General features: G+C 42.2%; 1 protein-coding gene across 1 annotated transcript in view; it reads right to left on the bottom strand.

Moving 5' to 3' along the window:
• f11r.1 (F11 receptor, tandem duplicate 1) overlaps positions 1–9,367 on the bottom strand; it is a 33,494-nt gene extending 24,127 nt beyond the window's left edge. The window contains exon 1 of the mRNA XM_024394851.2: positions 9,093–9,367. Coding sequence (XP_024250619.1) covers positions 9,093–9,141 — 49 coding nt within the window. The 5' untranslated portion in view covers positions 9,142–9,367. The remainder of the gene's footprint in view (positions 1–9,092) is intronic.
• Between the last annotated feature and the right edge of the window lie 4,111 nt (positions 9,368–13,478).

Below are 13,478 nucleotides of genomic sequence, written 5' to 3'. Positions count from 1 at the left end.
GATCCAACAGACAAACTGAACTAGTTCCACAGACATGTGACTAACCGAAATGGAATGATGTGTCCATGAACAAAGGCAGGTCAAAAATCAAAATTAAGACAGTATGGTGTGGCCACCAGCTGCATTAAGTACTGCCGTGCACCTCCTCCTCATGGACAACACCAGATTTTCCAGTTCTTGCTGTGAGAGGTTACCCCACTCTTCCACCAAGGCACCTGCAAGTTCCCGGACATTTCTGGGGGGGGCTGCATGGCCCTAGCCCTCACTCTCCGATCCCAAAAAACCTGAGATCCGTTTTCGTCGCTGGCCATTGCAGATCGCTGACATTCCTGTCTTGCAGGAAAACACACACAGAATGAGCAGTATGGCTGGCGGCATTGTCATGCTGGAGGGTTATGTCAGGATGAGCCCGCAGGAAGGGTACCATATGAGGGAGGAGAATGTCTTGCCTGTAACGCACAGCGTTGAGATTGTCTGCAATGACAACAAGCTCAGTCCAATGACGATGTGACACACCGCCCCAGACCATGACGGACCCTCCACCTCGATAACGCTCATTCCTTCGACGATAAACACAAATCCAACTATCACCCCTGGTGAGACAAAACCACGACTCATTAGTGAAGAGCACTTTTTGCCAATCCTGTCTGGTCCAGCGACAGTGGGTTTGTGCCCATAGGCAATGTTGTTGCCGGTGATGTCTGGTGAGGACCTGCCTTACAACAGGTCTACAAGCCCTCAGTCCAGCCTCAGCCTATTGCAGACAGTCTGACCACTGATGGCTGGATTGTGCGTTCCTGGTGTAACTTTACACATTCTACAGTCACAAGACGACTTCAGATGGGCCTATGGCATGTCAATGGCATGTCATCTACCATTTAGATGGGTTAAATGAAAACTTAAATCCTGGACAAGTAAACAGAATAATAATGTTCCATACTGTGATGTTTGATGATGTTAACATTGATCCTGGTAGGTTAGCTACCTGCAGATTCATGCAGTATAGTAATGTAATGAGTTGGGATTATGGGTAATCGTTTAGCTAGCTTAAAAAGACTCCATTATGAAAGTAACAATTTTGGGTGCATTCGTAAATTCAGTCTGGCCATCTACTCCGATTTCATAGCACTCGTCATGTGTGCCAGAGCGCAGAATAACTGATGAATTTACGAACGCTCAACACCGGTTGAATATGGCTGGTGTCAGTAAACTTCGGCAAAAAAAAGAAAAATTGTTGCCAGCAGCAGTTAGTCACCAACACTCTGGATAACATGAAAACAGCCTAACCAGAACTGCTAGGGCAAGTAATGTTCAGTGAGCTGTTCTCTCATTTGTCTAGAAGTAGCTAGCAAGTTAGCTTGACTGCTGTTAGTGCAGAACGCTTGGATCAACCCTTAACTAGATGGGCGGGGCTAAAGCATAAGAGGGTGTGAACAATACTGAATGGAAGTAGACAAAGGGCTCTCCAGTAGTAGTACCAAAATATTCAAAGGCTATTTTCTCAAAAGTGAGTTTACAAGTTTATCAACTTTTCAAAGCAGAATAACTTTCAACGACCCCGCCCTGTGCAACTGGGTACTGGACTTCCTGACGGGCCGCCCCCAGGTGGTGAGGGTAGGCAACAACATCTCCACCCCGCTGATCCTCAACACTGGGGCCCCACAAGGGTGCGTCTCCTCTCCTGCCCTCTCCTGTACTCCCTGTTCACCGACGACTGCGTGGCCACGCACGCCTCCAACTCAATCATCAAGTTTGCGGACGACACAAGTGGTAGGCTTGATTACCAACAACGACGAGACGGCCTACAGGGAGGAGGTGAGGGCCCTCGGAGTGTGGTGTCAGGAAAATAACCTCACACTCAACGTCAACAAAACTAAGGAGATGATTGTGGACTTCAGGAAACAGCAGAGGGAACACCCCCCTATCCACATCGATGGAACAGTAGTGGAGAGGGTAGCAAGTTTTAAGTTCCTCGGCATACACATCACAGACAAACTGAATTGGTCCACTCACACAGACAGCATCGTGAAGAAGGCGCAGCAGCGCCTCTTCAACCTCAGGAGGCTGAAGAAATTCGGCTTGTCACCAAAAGCACACAAACTTCTACAGATGCACAATCGAGAGCATCCTGGCGGGCTGTATCACCGCCTGGTACGGCAACTGCTCCACCCACAACCGTAAGGCTCTCCAGAGGGTAGTGAGGTCTGCACAACGCATCACTGGGGGCAAACTACCTGCCCTCCAGGACACCTACACCACCCGATGTTACAGGAAGGCCATAAAGATCATCAAGGACATCAACCACCCGAGCCACTGCCTGTTCATCCCGCTATCATCCAGAAGGCGAGGTCAGTACAGGTGCATCAAAGCTGGGACCGAGAGACTGAAAAACAGCTTCTATCTCAAGGCCATCAGACTGTTAAACAGCCACCACTAACATTGAGTGGCTGCTGCCAACACCGAAGACATTTTTGCCGAAGTCTGACACTGACTCAACTCCAGCCACTTTAATAATGGGAATTGATGGGAAATGTAAATATCACTAGCCACTTTACACAATGCTACCTTATATAATGTTACTTACCCTACAGTATTCATCTCATATGCATACGTATATACTGTACTCTATATCATCGACTGCATCCTTATGTAATACATGTATCACTAGCCACTTTAACTATGCCACTTTGTTTACATACTCATCTCATATGTATATACTGTACTCGATACCATCTACTGTATCTTGCCTATGCTGCTCTGTACCATCACTCATTCATATATCCTTATGTACATATTCTTTATCCCCTTACACTGTGTATAAGACAGTAGTTTTGGAATTGTTAGAGTACTTGTTGGTTATTACTGCATTGTCGGAACTAGAAGCACAAGCATTTCGCTACACTCGCATTAACATTGCTAACCATGTGTATGTGACAAATAAAATTTGATTTGATTTGATTGTTCCTCCAATGTAGTGCATGATACCATTTTTGCAGCTCCTAGTTTACTTTTATCCAATGTTAAAAAAGGTTGCTACATAAGACCATTGAGCCGGTCAGTCACATTACTAGACATCTTTGAAAAAAGTTGATAGAGCTTTTTTTTCCTCTCAAAAAGCAGCAGTATTTTATTTTGAGACTAGCTTGAATAAGCTTAGTTAATGATGATCTTAAGGGCCAAGAAATGGTCAACCTCCTGAGGTTGAAGAGGCGCTGTAGCGCAGTGTGGTTATACTACACGCCCCTATCCACAACACTGGGTGGACCATTTCAGATTGTCAGTGATGTATACACCGTGGGAACTTTAAGCTCTTCACCTTCTCTACTGCAGTCCCGTCAATGTGTATAGGGGCTTGCTCCCTCTTCAGGCTCCTGAAGTCCACGATCAGCTCCTTTGTTTTGTTGACATTGAGGGAGAGGTTATTTATTCTCCTGGCACCATTCTGCAAAGGCCCTCACCTCCTCCCTTTAGGCCATCTAGTCATTGTTGTAGTCAGGCCTACTACTGTTGTGTCATCCCCAAACTTAAATTATTGAGTTGGAGGCATGCCTGGCCACACAGTCATGGGTGAACATGGAGTACAGGAGGGGGCTGAGCAAACACCCTTATGGGGCCCCTGTGTTGAGGATCAGCAGGGCAGAGGTTGTGTGCAGTGCGATGGCATCCTTTTTGGATCTATTTGGGCGGTACGCAAATTGAAGTGGGTCTAGGGTGTCAGGTAAGGTGGAGGTGATATGATCCTTGACTAGTCTCAAAGCATCTCATGATGACAGAAGTGAGTTCTACAAGGCGATAGTCATTTAGTTCAGTTACCTTTGCTTTATTGGGTACAGGAACAATGGTGGACATATTGAAGCAAGAGGGAGAGCAGACTGGTCTGCGCATGTTCTTAGGATGTGGCTAGGGATGCCATCTGAGCTGGCAGCCTTGCGAGGGTTAACACGCTTACGACCACGGAGAAGAGCCCACAGACCTTGGGATCAGGGCGCGGTGGCGGCACTTAACCTCAACGCGGGTGAAGAAAGTGTTTAGCTTGTCCAGGAGCAAGACTGTCCACCACGTGATTGTTTTTCCCTTTGTAATCCCGTGACTGTCTGTAGACCCTGCCACATACATCATGTTTGAGGCATTGAATTGCGACTCCACTTTCTCTGTGACATTGATTGCTTTACGCAGGGAACTACACGGTTTGTATTTTGAACATATTCCAAATCACCTTGCAGTGGTAAATTTTTTGAATATATATTTAACCTTTAATGTGGTGGTTTGCGCTTTAAGTTGAGCAAACAGTCATCTATCCCCAGATTTTGGTTTGGGTAGGTTTTAGTCAGTGTGAACAACATCCCCTATACACTTCCTGATGAACTCAGTTATCGTGTATATTTCAATATTATTCTCCGAGGCTAACTGGAGCATATCCCAGTCCGAGTGATCAAAACAATCTTGAAGCATGGATTCCGATTGGTCAGACCAGCATTGAAAATACCTTAGCATGGCTACTTCTTTTTGAGTTTGAGCCTATAGGAAGGAAGGAGCCAAATAGAGTCATAATCTGATTTGCCCAAAGGGAGTGGAGGAGAGGGCCTTGTAGCCATGCCAGAAGGGAGAGTAACAATGGTCTTGAGTTGAAGTGTGAGTACTACAGGCAAATGTGTTGATAGAACTTCATTAGCATTTTCCTCAAATTTGCATTGTTAAAATCCCCCGCTACAATAAATGCTGCATCAGGATAGTGGTGCAAAAAAGTATTTAGTCAGCCACCAATTGTGCAAGTTCTCCCACTTAAAAAGATGAGGCCTGTAATTTATCATAGGTAGACTTCAACTATGACAGACAAAATATGAAGAAAAAAAATCCGGGAAAATCACATTGTAGGATTTAATGAATTTATTTGCAAATTATGGTGGAAAATAAGTATTTGGTCACCGACAAACAAGCAAGATTTCTGGCTCTCACAGACCTGTAATTAAGAGACCTTTAATTAAGAGGCTCCTCTGTCCTCCACTCATACCTGTATTAATGGAACCTGTTTGAACTTGTTATCAGTATAAAAGACACCTATCCACAACCTCAAACAGTCACATTCCAAACTCCACTACGGCCAAGACCAAAAGGCTGTCAAAGGACACCAGAAACAAAATTGTAGACCTGCACCACGCTGGGAAGACTGAATCTGCAATAGGTAAGCAGCTTGGTTTGAAGAAATCAACTGTGGGAGCAATTATTAGGAAATGGAAGACATACAAGACCACTGATAATCTCCCTCGATCTGGGGCTCCAAGCAAGATCTCACCCCGTGGGGTAAAAATGATCACAAGAATGGTGAGCAAAAATCCCAGAACCACACGGGGGCACCTAGTAAATGACCTGCAGAGAGCTGGGACCAAAGTAACAAAGCCTACCATCAGTAACACACTATGCCGCCAGGGACACAAATCCGGCAGTGCCAGACGTGTCCCCCTGCTTAAGCCAGTACATGTCCAGGCCTGTGAAGTTTGCTAGAGAGCATTTGGATGATCCAGAAGAAGATTGGGAGAATGTCATATGCCCCTGGCAGCGACTATAACAAAATAATTATCTTGGGAGATAATACCTAGAATATCGACGTAAGGTAAACAAATGCACTTGAGTTCCGAAACATTATCACAATCACACCATGAGTAGTTAATCATGAAACATACACCACTGCCTTTCTTCTTCCCAGAGAATTCTTTATTCCTGTCTGCGCAATGTACTGAACCCAGCTGGCTATATGGATGGTGAAAGTATATCCAGAGAGAGCCATGATTCTGTGAAACAGTATGTTACAGTCCCTGATGTCTCTCTGGAAGGAGATCCTTGCCCTGAGCTCATCTACTTCATTGTCCAGGGACTGAACATTAGCAAGTAATATACTCTGACTTGAAGTCCACTACAAATACAAAAAGAAACATTCTGGACTAACGTTTAAAAAAAATTTAACTGCAAAATTGCTTAGGAGCTAGAAACACAGCTTCCATGTCTGTCGGCGTCATCTTGAGGGAATGTCTGCATGGTCAATGCAGCACAAGCAACAATGACGACAACTATGCCGTTTTCACATTGCTTCTTAATATAAACCCACTAGCATTTTATAATTACACTATTAGTTTGTTTCTTACTTCTGCAAACTAGCTTGTCTTTTCTTAGCAAGTTGGGCCTAAATTGTGTTAGTGGCTAATGCTTGTCACTAGTTAGCCAACTAATAAATGTATTGAGTTTGTGCGAACGTAATTCGCTATACAGCCTGATAATACCAGTGATGGTGTAGACCTAAATCAGAACGTTGTTTGTGCTTCTAAATCAAAGAGCAATACGCAAAGCATGAATGTTCGCAACATGAATACAATTTCTGCTACATGAAGTAGCAAAGAGAAAACAAAATATAGCCAAAGATAACAAGGTCCCCTAAGAAACATTTATCCACACTTTGTTCCTACACAGTCACAATAACTCCTCCCTGGCCTTTATTCGTTGTCATGTCAAACACAATTCAAAGTACCCACATTATATTTTAACTATAGAATTAGAATATTGATTCCATTTCCATGACCCCAACAGTACACCCAAGTGTTTTGCTCTAAAATCGCAACTAAAATCACAATTGCAACATTTGGTTAAAAAATAAGGCCTAGATTGTTTGCCCATATCGTGCAGCCCCACTTGGCAGTGTGGAAATGACCTCAACAAAGCAGGAAATGCAGAAATTGATGAAAATTGTTTTTGGTTGTAGATGAATTGAACATAAACTGGGTGGTTCGAGCCAACTGCCGTGATATCAGACCACAGGTATGACAAAACATGCATTTTTACTGCTCTAATCACGTTGGTAGACAGTTACTAATAGCAATAAGGCACCTTGTGGGTTTGTGGTATATGACAAATATACCACAGATAAGGGCTGTATCCAGGCATTAGCCGTGATATATTGGCAATAGAATGGAGAAAGTACCATTGAAATCACTTGTATGTGTTGCCGACCTAGGGTGACGCAAAACTTTTATTCAAAAACAGTCATACCATCAAAAACTTGAAAATTATGATATTTTGGCCATATTGCCCAGCCCTAATTCGCTGTAATATTGGTATGGGAATAATAATGCATTTGATTTTTTTAAGTGGTTTCTTGCATCAAACATTTTCAGCCACCTCCTTGTCTGAAGGATAAGTGGATAAACAGGTTAATGCCAAGCCCTGCATGTTTTTTTTTTTTTTAGACTCATGGAATGTAGGCCTACATTGACCACACAATGTCTCCTACTGTAGGCTGAATGATAGCTATTTACATGTTAAAATGTTACAGGATGCATTTTCTCCATTGTTTGATGGTAGGCCTCCATTATGATCAAATAGCCACAGTGGCCTACTTGATCACTGTCTGAACTTAAAAAGTGAGTACAGCCTGTGTTCACCGTAAACGCGCACTGGAAGTTGCACAGAACTCACAACATTCAAGTTTGCGCCCAGCAAACCTGAAATTTGCTCAGTGGCAAAAAACAGAGGGAACATTGGTATGGGCCTCATCAGGTACATGGAGGACAGGATAGCTTAGCTCAGTTCTACACACTACTGCATCTGCAAAGTTGTATTAAAGAGGATATTTTATGTCCAGGGTACAGCTTGTACAGTAAAGCTCCCACTGCGCTGCTCAGTTAAAAAGCAATCTCAACATCTATCAATCTCAATTCATCAGCTTTTTATCTGAAGGTATCAGTGGTGACTGTGTGAACCTAGTTTGGTTTGCCCATTTAGATAAATGATTTGTCCAGATAAAAGCATGGGAACTAAGTCTACAGTGTGTAAAATGAAACCAGAGGATTCTCTCTTGTTTGCTTGTCGTGTGAGTTTCGGAGGTGGGGAGGCAGAGCTAGGGTTTCCAAGGTAAAGCAATAACCACATAACAGGTGGAAAGTATAGGTCCCCTTGCACGGATTTTAGGAATGTTTAAAGGCCTTCTAGAACAATATTTCATTCAACTCTTGAAACTAAGCTAATAGTCCTGAGGGCTGGTTTATTTGAAGCCAGTGTTGCACTGTCAGTTTATACAATCTAAAGAGAAGACAGTATTACTTTATTGATCCCAATGTGTTAAATTATTTTATCATCTCCAACACCTAATTAAAGAGATGACTGCACCATGGTAGCCATACTTAAAATGGGTAAGAATTATTGTGTCCACAACTCTGAAAAAGTAATCTTCCATTCATTACTCAATGGTTATGACAGGAAAGTAAACAATTCAGCTGCAGACTAATAAAAAAAAAAATTAAAACTTGCCTGGGAACCAAAAAAGTGTCTTCGGATATTTAAAAAAAAAATAAAATAAAAAATAAAAAAAAAAAAGTTCCCTCACAGGTACTCAACAAGCCATAATGTTGAATACCGGTATACTTTCCTGTGGATAGAGTCTCACATTCCTACCGTCAGAATGACCAACAGCGGTAACAACCGGTAGAACATGTTTAAATGTCATTTTATTCAACATGCTGATTTGATGTATTAGGATCCCCATTAGCGACAGCTAATCTTACTGGGGTCCGACAAAGGAAGACAGTACAGGCAAAAAGGTAGAGATGAAACTTTTCTGATCCAAAATACATTTTTGCCCGAGGTAGAATTCAATGCAATGGGAGTTTTCGATTCCAGGCAATCGAAAACCCCACGGAGAGAAGGATTTTCAGCGCCCAAAGTTGGCTTCGTGTGAACTACACTTCCTACACAGCTTATTTATTTTTTAGTTTACACAAATGTGTTCTAATCAAGCTAGACAGCTAACGTTAATTAGCCCAGATAGCAGCCTTCATCTTCCCTCAGTATTCTGTAAACAAGCGCTGTAACATTGAGAAAAGTCCATGTGGGAACACTAACCCTATAAAAGAAAAGCTATCAATAAGCAATTTGTTATTTATTTATTACTAATATGAAAAGGTCCTTATGCTACCAAAAAACGTAGTTGTAGTTTAGTAATAGTTTTACATTAGTTGTAATCAAGTTTGTCTTTCCAATACAATATACCGATTGAAACGTAATCGAAGACCAGAAGAGGAGTTTTGATCGACAGAAGGAGCACTCACCTGTTGCATGAAGGAAGAGAAACACCGATACCAAGCCGCTGACAAACATATCGGCTCTCGACAAATTAAGCCTTATTTGTTTTCAAAACTGGTGAAGTGTCCAATTTCGACAGTCACTTTCAAATCAAAAGTTTTCGATTAATCCAAAATTCTAAGTATGGTTAAGTAATTGTTGAAACTGTGGCCCACTCTGATTGAAATATAATTTCGAAGAACAAAGAACCGACGCCCTACCGAATGCACCTGTAGAACAGTATGACGATTCTTCTTTTAACTGCACCTGTAGAAAGGAATGATTCTTCTTCTTTTAACTTTTGTGGCAGACTACACCTATTGGTGTATTGCTGCCACCTATTGTACGGGGTATTGAAACAAAAAAAATATTCCATTGCGAGACAAAATACAAAAATAATCCACTTCTTCAGTGATAATAAGGCTCAGGGGCCTGTGTGGACTGGAACATTCAACAGGATTCCTTATTTAGCCTCGCTGTAAATTCCCTGACTCCCAAAAAAAGGATATCTCACATCACCCAAATGTACGTATGACGGGAGAGACTCTTCTTCAAATAACAAAATAAAGGATGACCATACGGGTCAGTCGGTGTGCACCTGTAACGGATGTGAAACAGCTAGCTAGTCAGCGGTGGTGCGCGCTAAATAACGTTTCAATCGGTGACGTCACTCTGAGACCTTGAAGTAGTGGTTCCCCTTGCTCTGCAAGGGCCACGGCTTTTGTGGAGTGATGGGTAACGATACTTTGTGGATGACTGTTGTTGATGTGTCCAGAAGGTCCCTGGTTCGCGCCCGGGTATGGGCGAGGGGACCGTCTAAAGTTATACTGCCTCTACTTCTTCAGTTGTATCCTCTGCACTCACTTCTAGCTCCACTCCAGAGATAAATAATCCCCTTGATAGGCATCCTGCTTTGCAGATCCACATACAACAAATTCCAATCCGATATCTTTTTCAGGTGCACAGGCTCTCACAGAATAGCAAATAAAACTTAACCCAAAGATTATGGATATACTGACAAGATTACATGTCTCTCCGCCCTAACAATGGGAGTCGTTGTCCACAAAGCCGCACAGTGGGCTCCCTCCCACCTATCCTTTCTTTGGATTGGAGGATACATCTCATTATTGAAATCCTTTTTAAAATATTGACATCAACTGCCTGTATTCAATGGATTGAGATACTATACTACTACCCTCATGCCATGAATATCCATAACCATCTCGAGACAACTCCGATATAAAGTGTTTTTTCTCAAAGTTGCTGGGATGTCACATGTCCTACTTATATCAGTAAACTCCTAACAATTTAAGCATAACGAAACTTCTATTCGATAAAAACAAACCTCACGTAGCAAATAAGTTATTCATTTTTTGTTGTTGAGCAAATTCGCCACCCTCTCATTGACCTCCATACAAACACTCCTTGCTTGGGGGGCAAAATAGCGGAAAAACGCCAATTTGGGACTCTTTCTTCCTTGCCTGACCTGACTTTATCAGGAAGAAACTGTCAAAACTCAACGAGACAGACAGGGTATTTTCAATCTCGCCATTGCCACTGGGTCTACGTCTCACCAAACGACAAGCGTCACAAACACTGTGACGTTTCTCCATGAGGTGGTTTGATTAATCCCGCCCGGGCGCACGTGGAGACTTGTTTTGCATTGGCTGAAAGTTGATTGCATTCGATGTTGAACTGGGCCGCCTCCCGGTCGTGAGCCAGCTGCCCCGTTCAAAGCCCACGGCGAAGTCTGCTCAAAACAAAAGTGACGCAATTAAGCAAGTGTAGTAATCACTAGGATTCTGTTTCCCATGCAAAAGGGATTGCTTTTGATAAAAACGCTTTATCTGCCCTTCCAAATGAAAACTAATTAGACAATTCTAACATTTATTTTATGAAAAATAGATGTATGTTTCTGGACGATGCATCATGCTGCCTTGTTGACAATATGACCGAATGGTGCAGATTACTGTTCGATTTGAGAAGGGCGTGCATCCCTCCCTGCTTTCGCCCAATGATGTTACATCATGCCTGGTGGCCCGCTGCTCAGCATAATCAAATCCGCCCAGCATAAAGCCGTCTATTTGAATAAGCAGTTGAACTTGTTTAGAGTATTTACAGTATATTCTTTACACATACAGTCTTTGAAGTATAGCCTATGTGGTATAAAAAAAATAAACAAAGTGTTGAATTGTGCAATAATTTAATTGTGGTTTTTTTCTACCTAATGTTATTTTTAGTATTACATATATTGGTTACTGCATTGTTGGGTTTAAAGCTAGCAAGAAAGGCATTTCACTGTACTTGTGCATGTGACATTAAAAGTTGAAACTTACAATCATTGGTGTCTACGCAATCAGCCCAGTCGGTAATTCACTTGTCTTCATCCTCCTATCAGGCTGCAAAGGGGTCGGTTTCCTCAACTCTTTTTTAATGAAAAGGTCAAGCAGTCGAGCAGTGAATTTCAAACACAGAATCAACCGCAAAGACCAGGGACATTTTCCAATGCCTCGCAAAGAAGGGCACCTATTGGTAGAAAAAAGCAGACATTGAAAATCCCTTTGAGGATGGTGAAGTTATGAATTGCACCGAGTCACTACAAAGTTACAGGCATCCTTCCTAAATCAGTTGCCGGAGAAGAAGGAAACCGCTCAGGGATTTCACCATGAGGCCAATGGTGACTTTAAAACAGTTAGAGTTTAATGGCTGTGATAGGAGAAAACTGAGTTTAGAGATTGTTTTAATACTCACATGTACAGGGTTTCAGGTGTGATTAAAGGGTACAGTGAAAATCTTAGGCTCTGAGCTACAACATGCACGACTTAAGTGAAATAAAGTCATGAAAATGGTAATTTAAAAAAAGGTAACGTTCATAGGGGGAGTAGCCGGGGGTTGTTGAAGTCACTGTCGTGCCTTCTTCACCATGGTGTCCGTGTAGTTATACCATTTCAGCTTCTCTGAGATGCATACGCAGAGGAATTTGAATATATTGACCGTCTCCACGGCATCCCCGTTGATAAGGATGGGGGCGTGTCCAGCCTGGTTCCTCCCGAAGTCCACAATCATCTTTGTTTTTCTAACGTTGAGGGAGAGGTTGTTTACCTGGCACCATGCCATCCGAGTTCCTACCTCCTAACTGTATGCTGTCTCGTCCTTGTCGGTAATCAGGCCTACTACTGTGTTGTCAGAGAACTTGATGATGGAGTTTGAAATGTGAGGTCATGCAGTCGTGGTATGAAAGGGAATACGGGAGGGAACTGAGGATGCACCGTTGTGAGGGCCCTGTGCTGAGAATCAGTGTCGAAGAGGTAATGTTTCCTACGTTCACCACCTGGGGGCGGCCCGTCAGGAAGTCTAAACCCAGTTGCATAGGGAGGAGTTCAGACCCAGGGCAGTGAGTTTTATAATGAGCTTATAGGGCACAATGGCGAACCTTGGGGCTAGTAAATATCCTACTGCAAATTTGTTTTGAGTACCTTCCTTGTATTTATATTTCTGCTAAATGTATTTTATTCCATTGAGCTTTTAAAAAAAAAATTTTTTTCCTTACTCTTATTCTTTTTATTGTCGCATCATGGTGATACTGATTGTTTGTCGGCACTGGTGGTTTGTTTGCATAGCAGGTTAGGAGAATTAACGTGGCATGTTAGGATAATTAACAAAGCAGGTTAGGAGAACTAACGTGGCAGATGAGGATAATTAACGTAACAGGTTAAGAGAATGAGATTAAGGTTAGGAAAAGGCTTAGCTGAAATTCTATAATTGTCAACTGGTATCCCCGACACGACAACTAGATGGAGCTGTATTGGTAGCCACAACCATACAAACCATCAGTATCATAACACCTGCAAGTATTTAATTGTACTGTGTACCATGTGTATTCTGCATATGACAAATAAACTTGACTGACTTGAAAGTAATAAGGGCGGCAGGTAGCCTAACAAGATTTTTGGGTCAGTAACCGAAATGTCACTAGTTTGAATCCCAGAGCTGATAAAGTGAAAAATCTGTCCATGTACCCTTGAGAGCAAGGCATTTAACCCTAATTGCTCCATGGTTGGCGTTGATAATTGCAAACTCTGACTGTGAACCCACTCTCAGCATGGAATGGGATATGAAAAAAACAACATTTCCCATTCACAAGTGTATAATACATACTTCTACATGTGTGAAATAGGACAAATACAAGCACACCCACATAATTATAAATCTCACTCAATCAGCATAGCTGAATTCAAGGTATATTGTCCACTCATGATGGTGACAGATTGTTAATACCATAAATGAATACCATTTAATTTTCAGTGTCTGTAAATAAACAAGATATTTCTTTCAGACAAATTTTATAGAAATTACAGCAAATCAACCTATAA

The sequence above is a fragment of the Oncorhynchus tshawytscha genome, linkage group LG30, assembly GCF_018296145.1.
Source record: "Oncorhynchus tshawytscha isolate Ot180627B linkage group LG30, Otsh_v2.0, whole genome shotgun sequence".
Classification (NCBI taxonomy): domain Eukaryota; kingdom Metazoa; phylum Chordata; class Actinopteri; order Salmoniformes; family Salmonidae; genus Oncorhynchus; species Oncorhynchus tshawytscha.
This window is presented reverse-complemented; position numbering and strand designations above follow the sequence as displayed.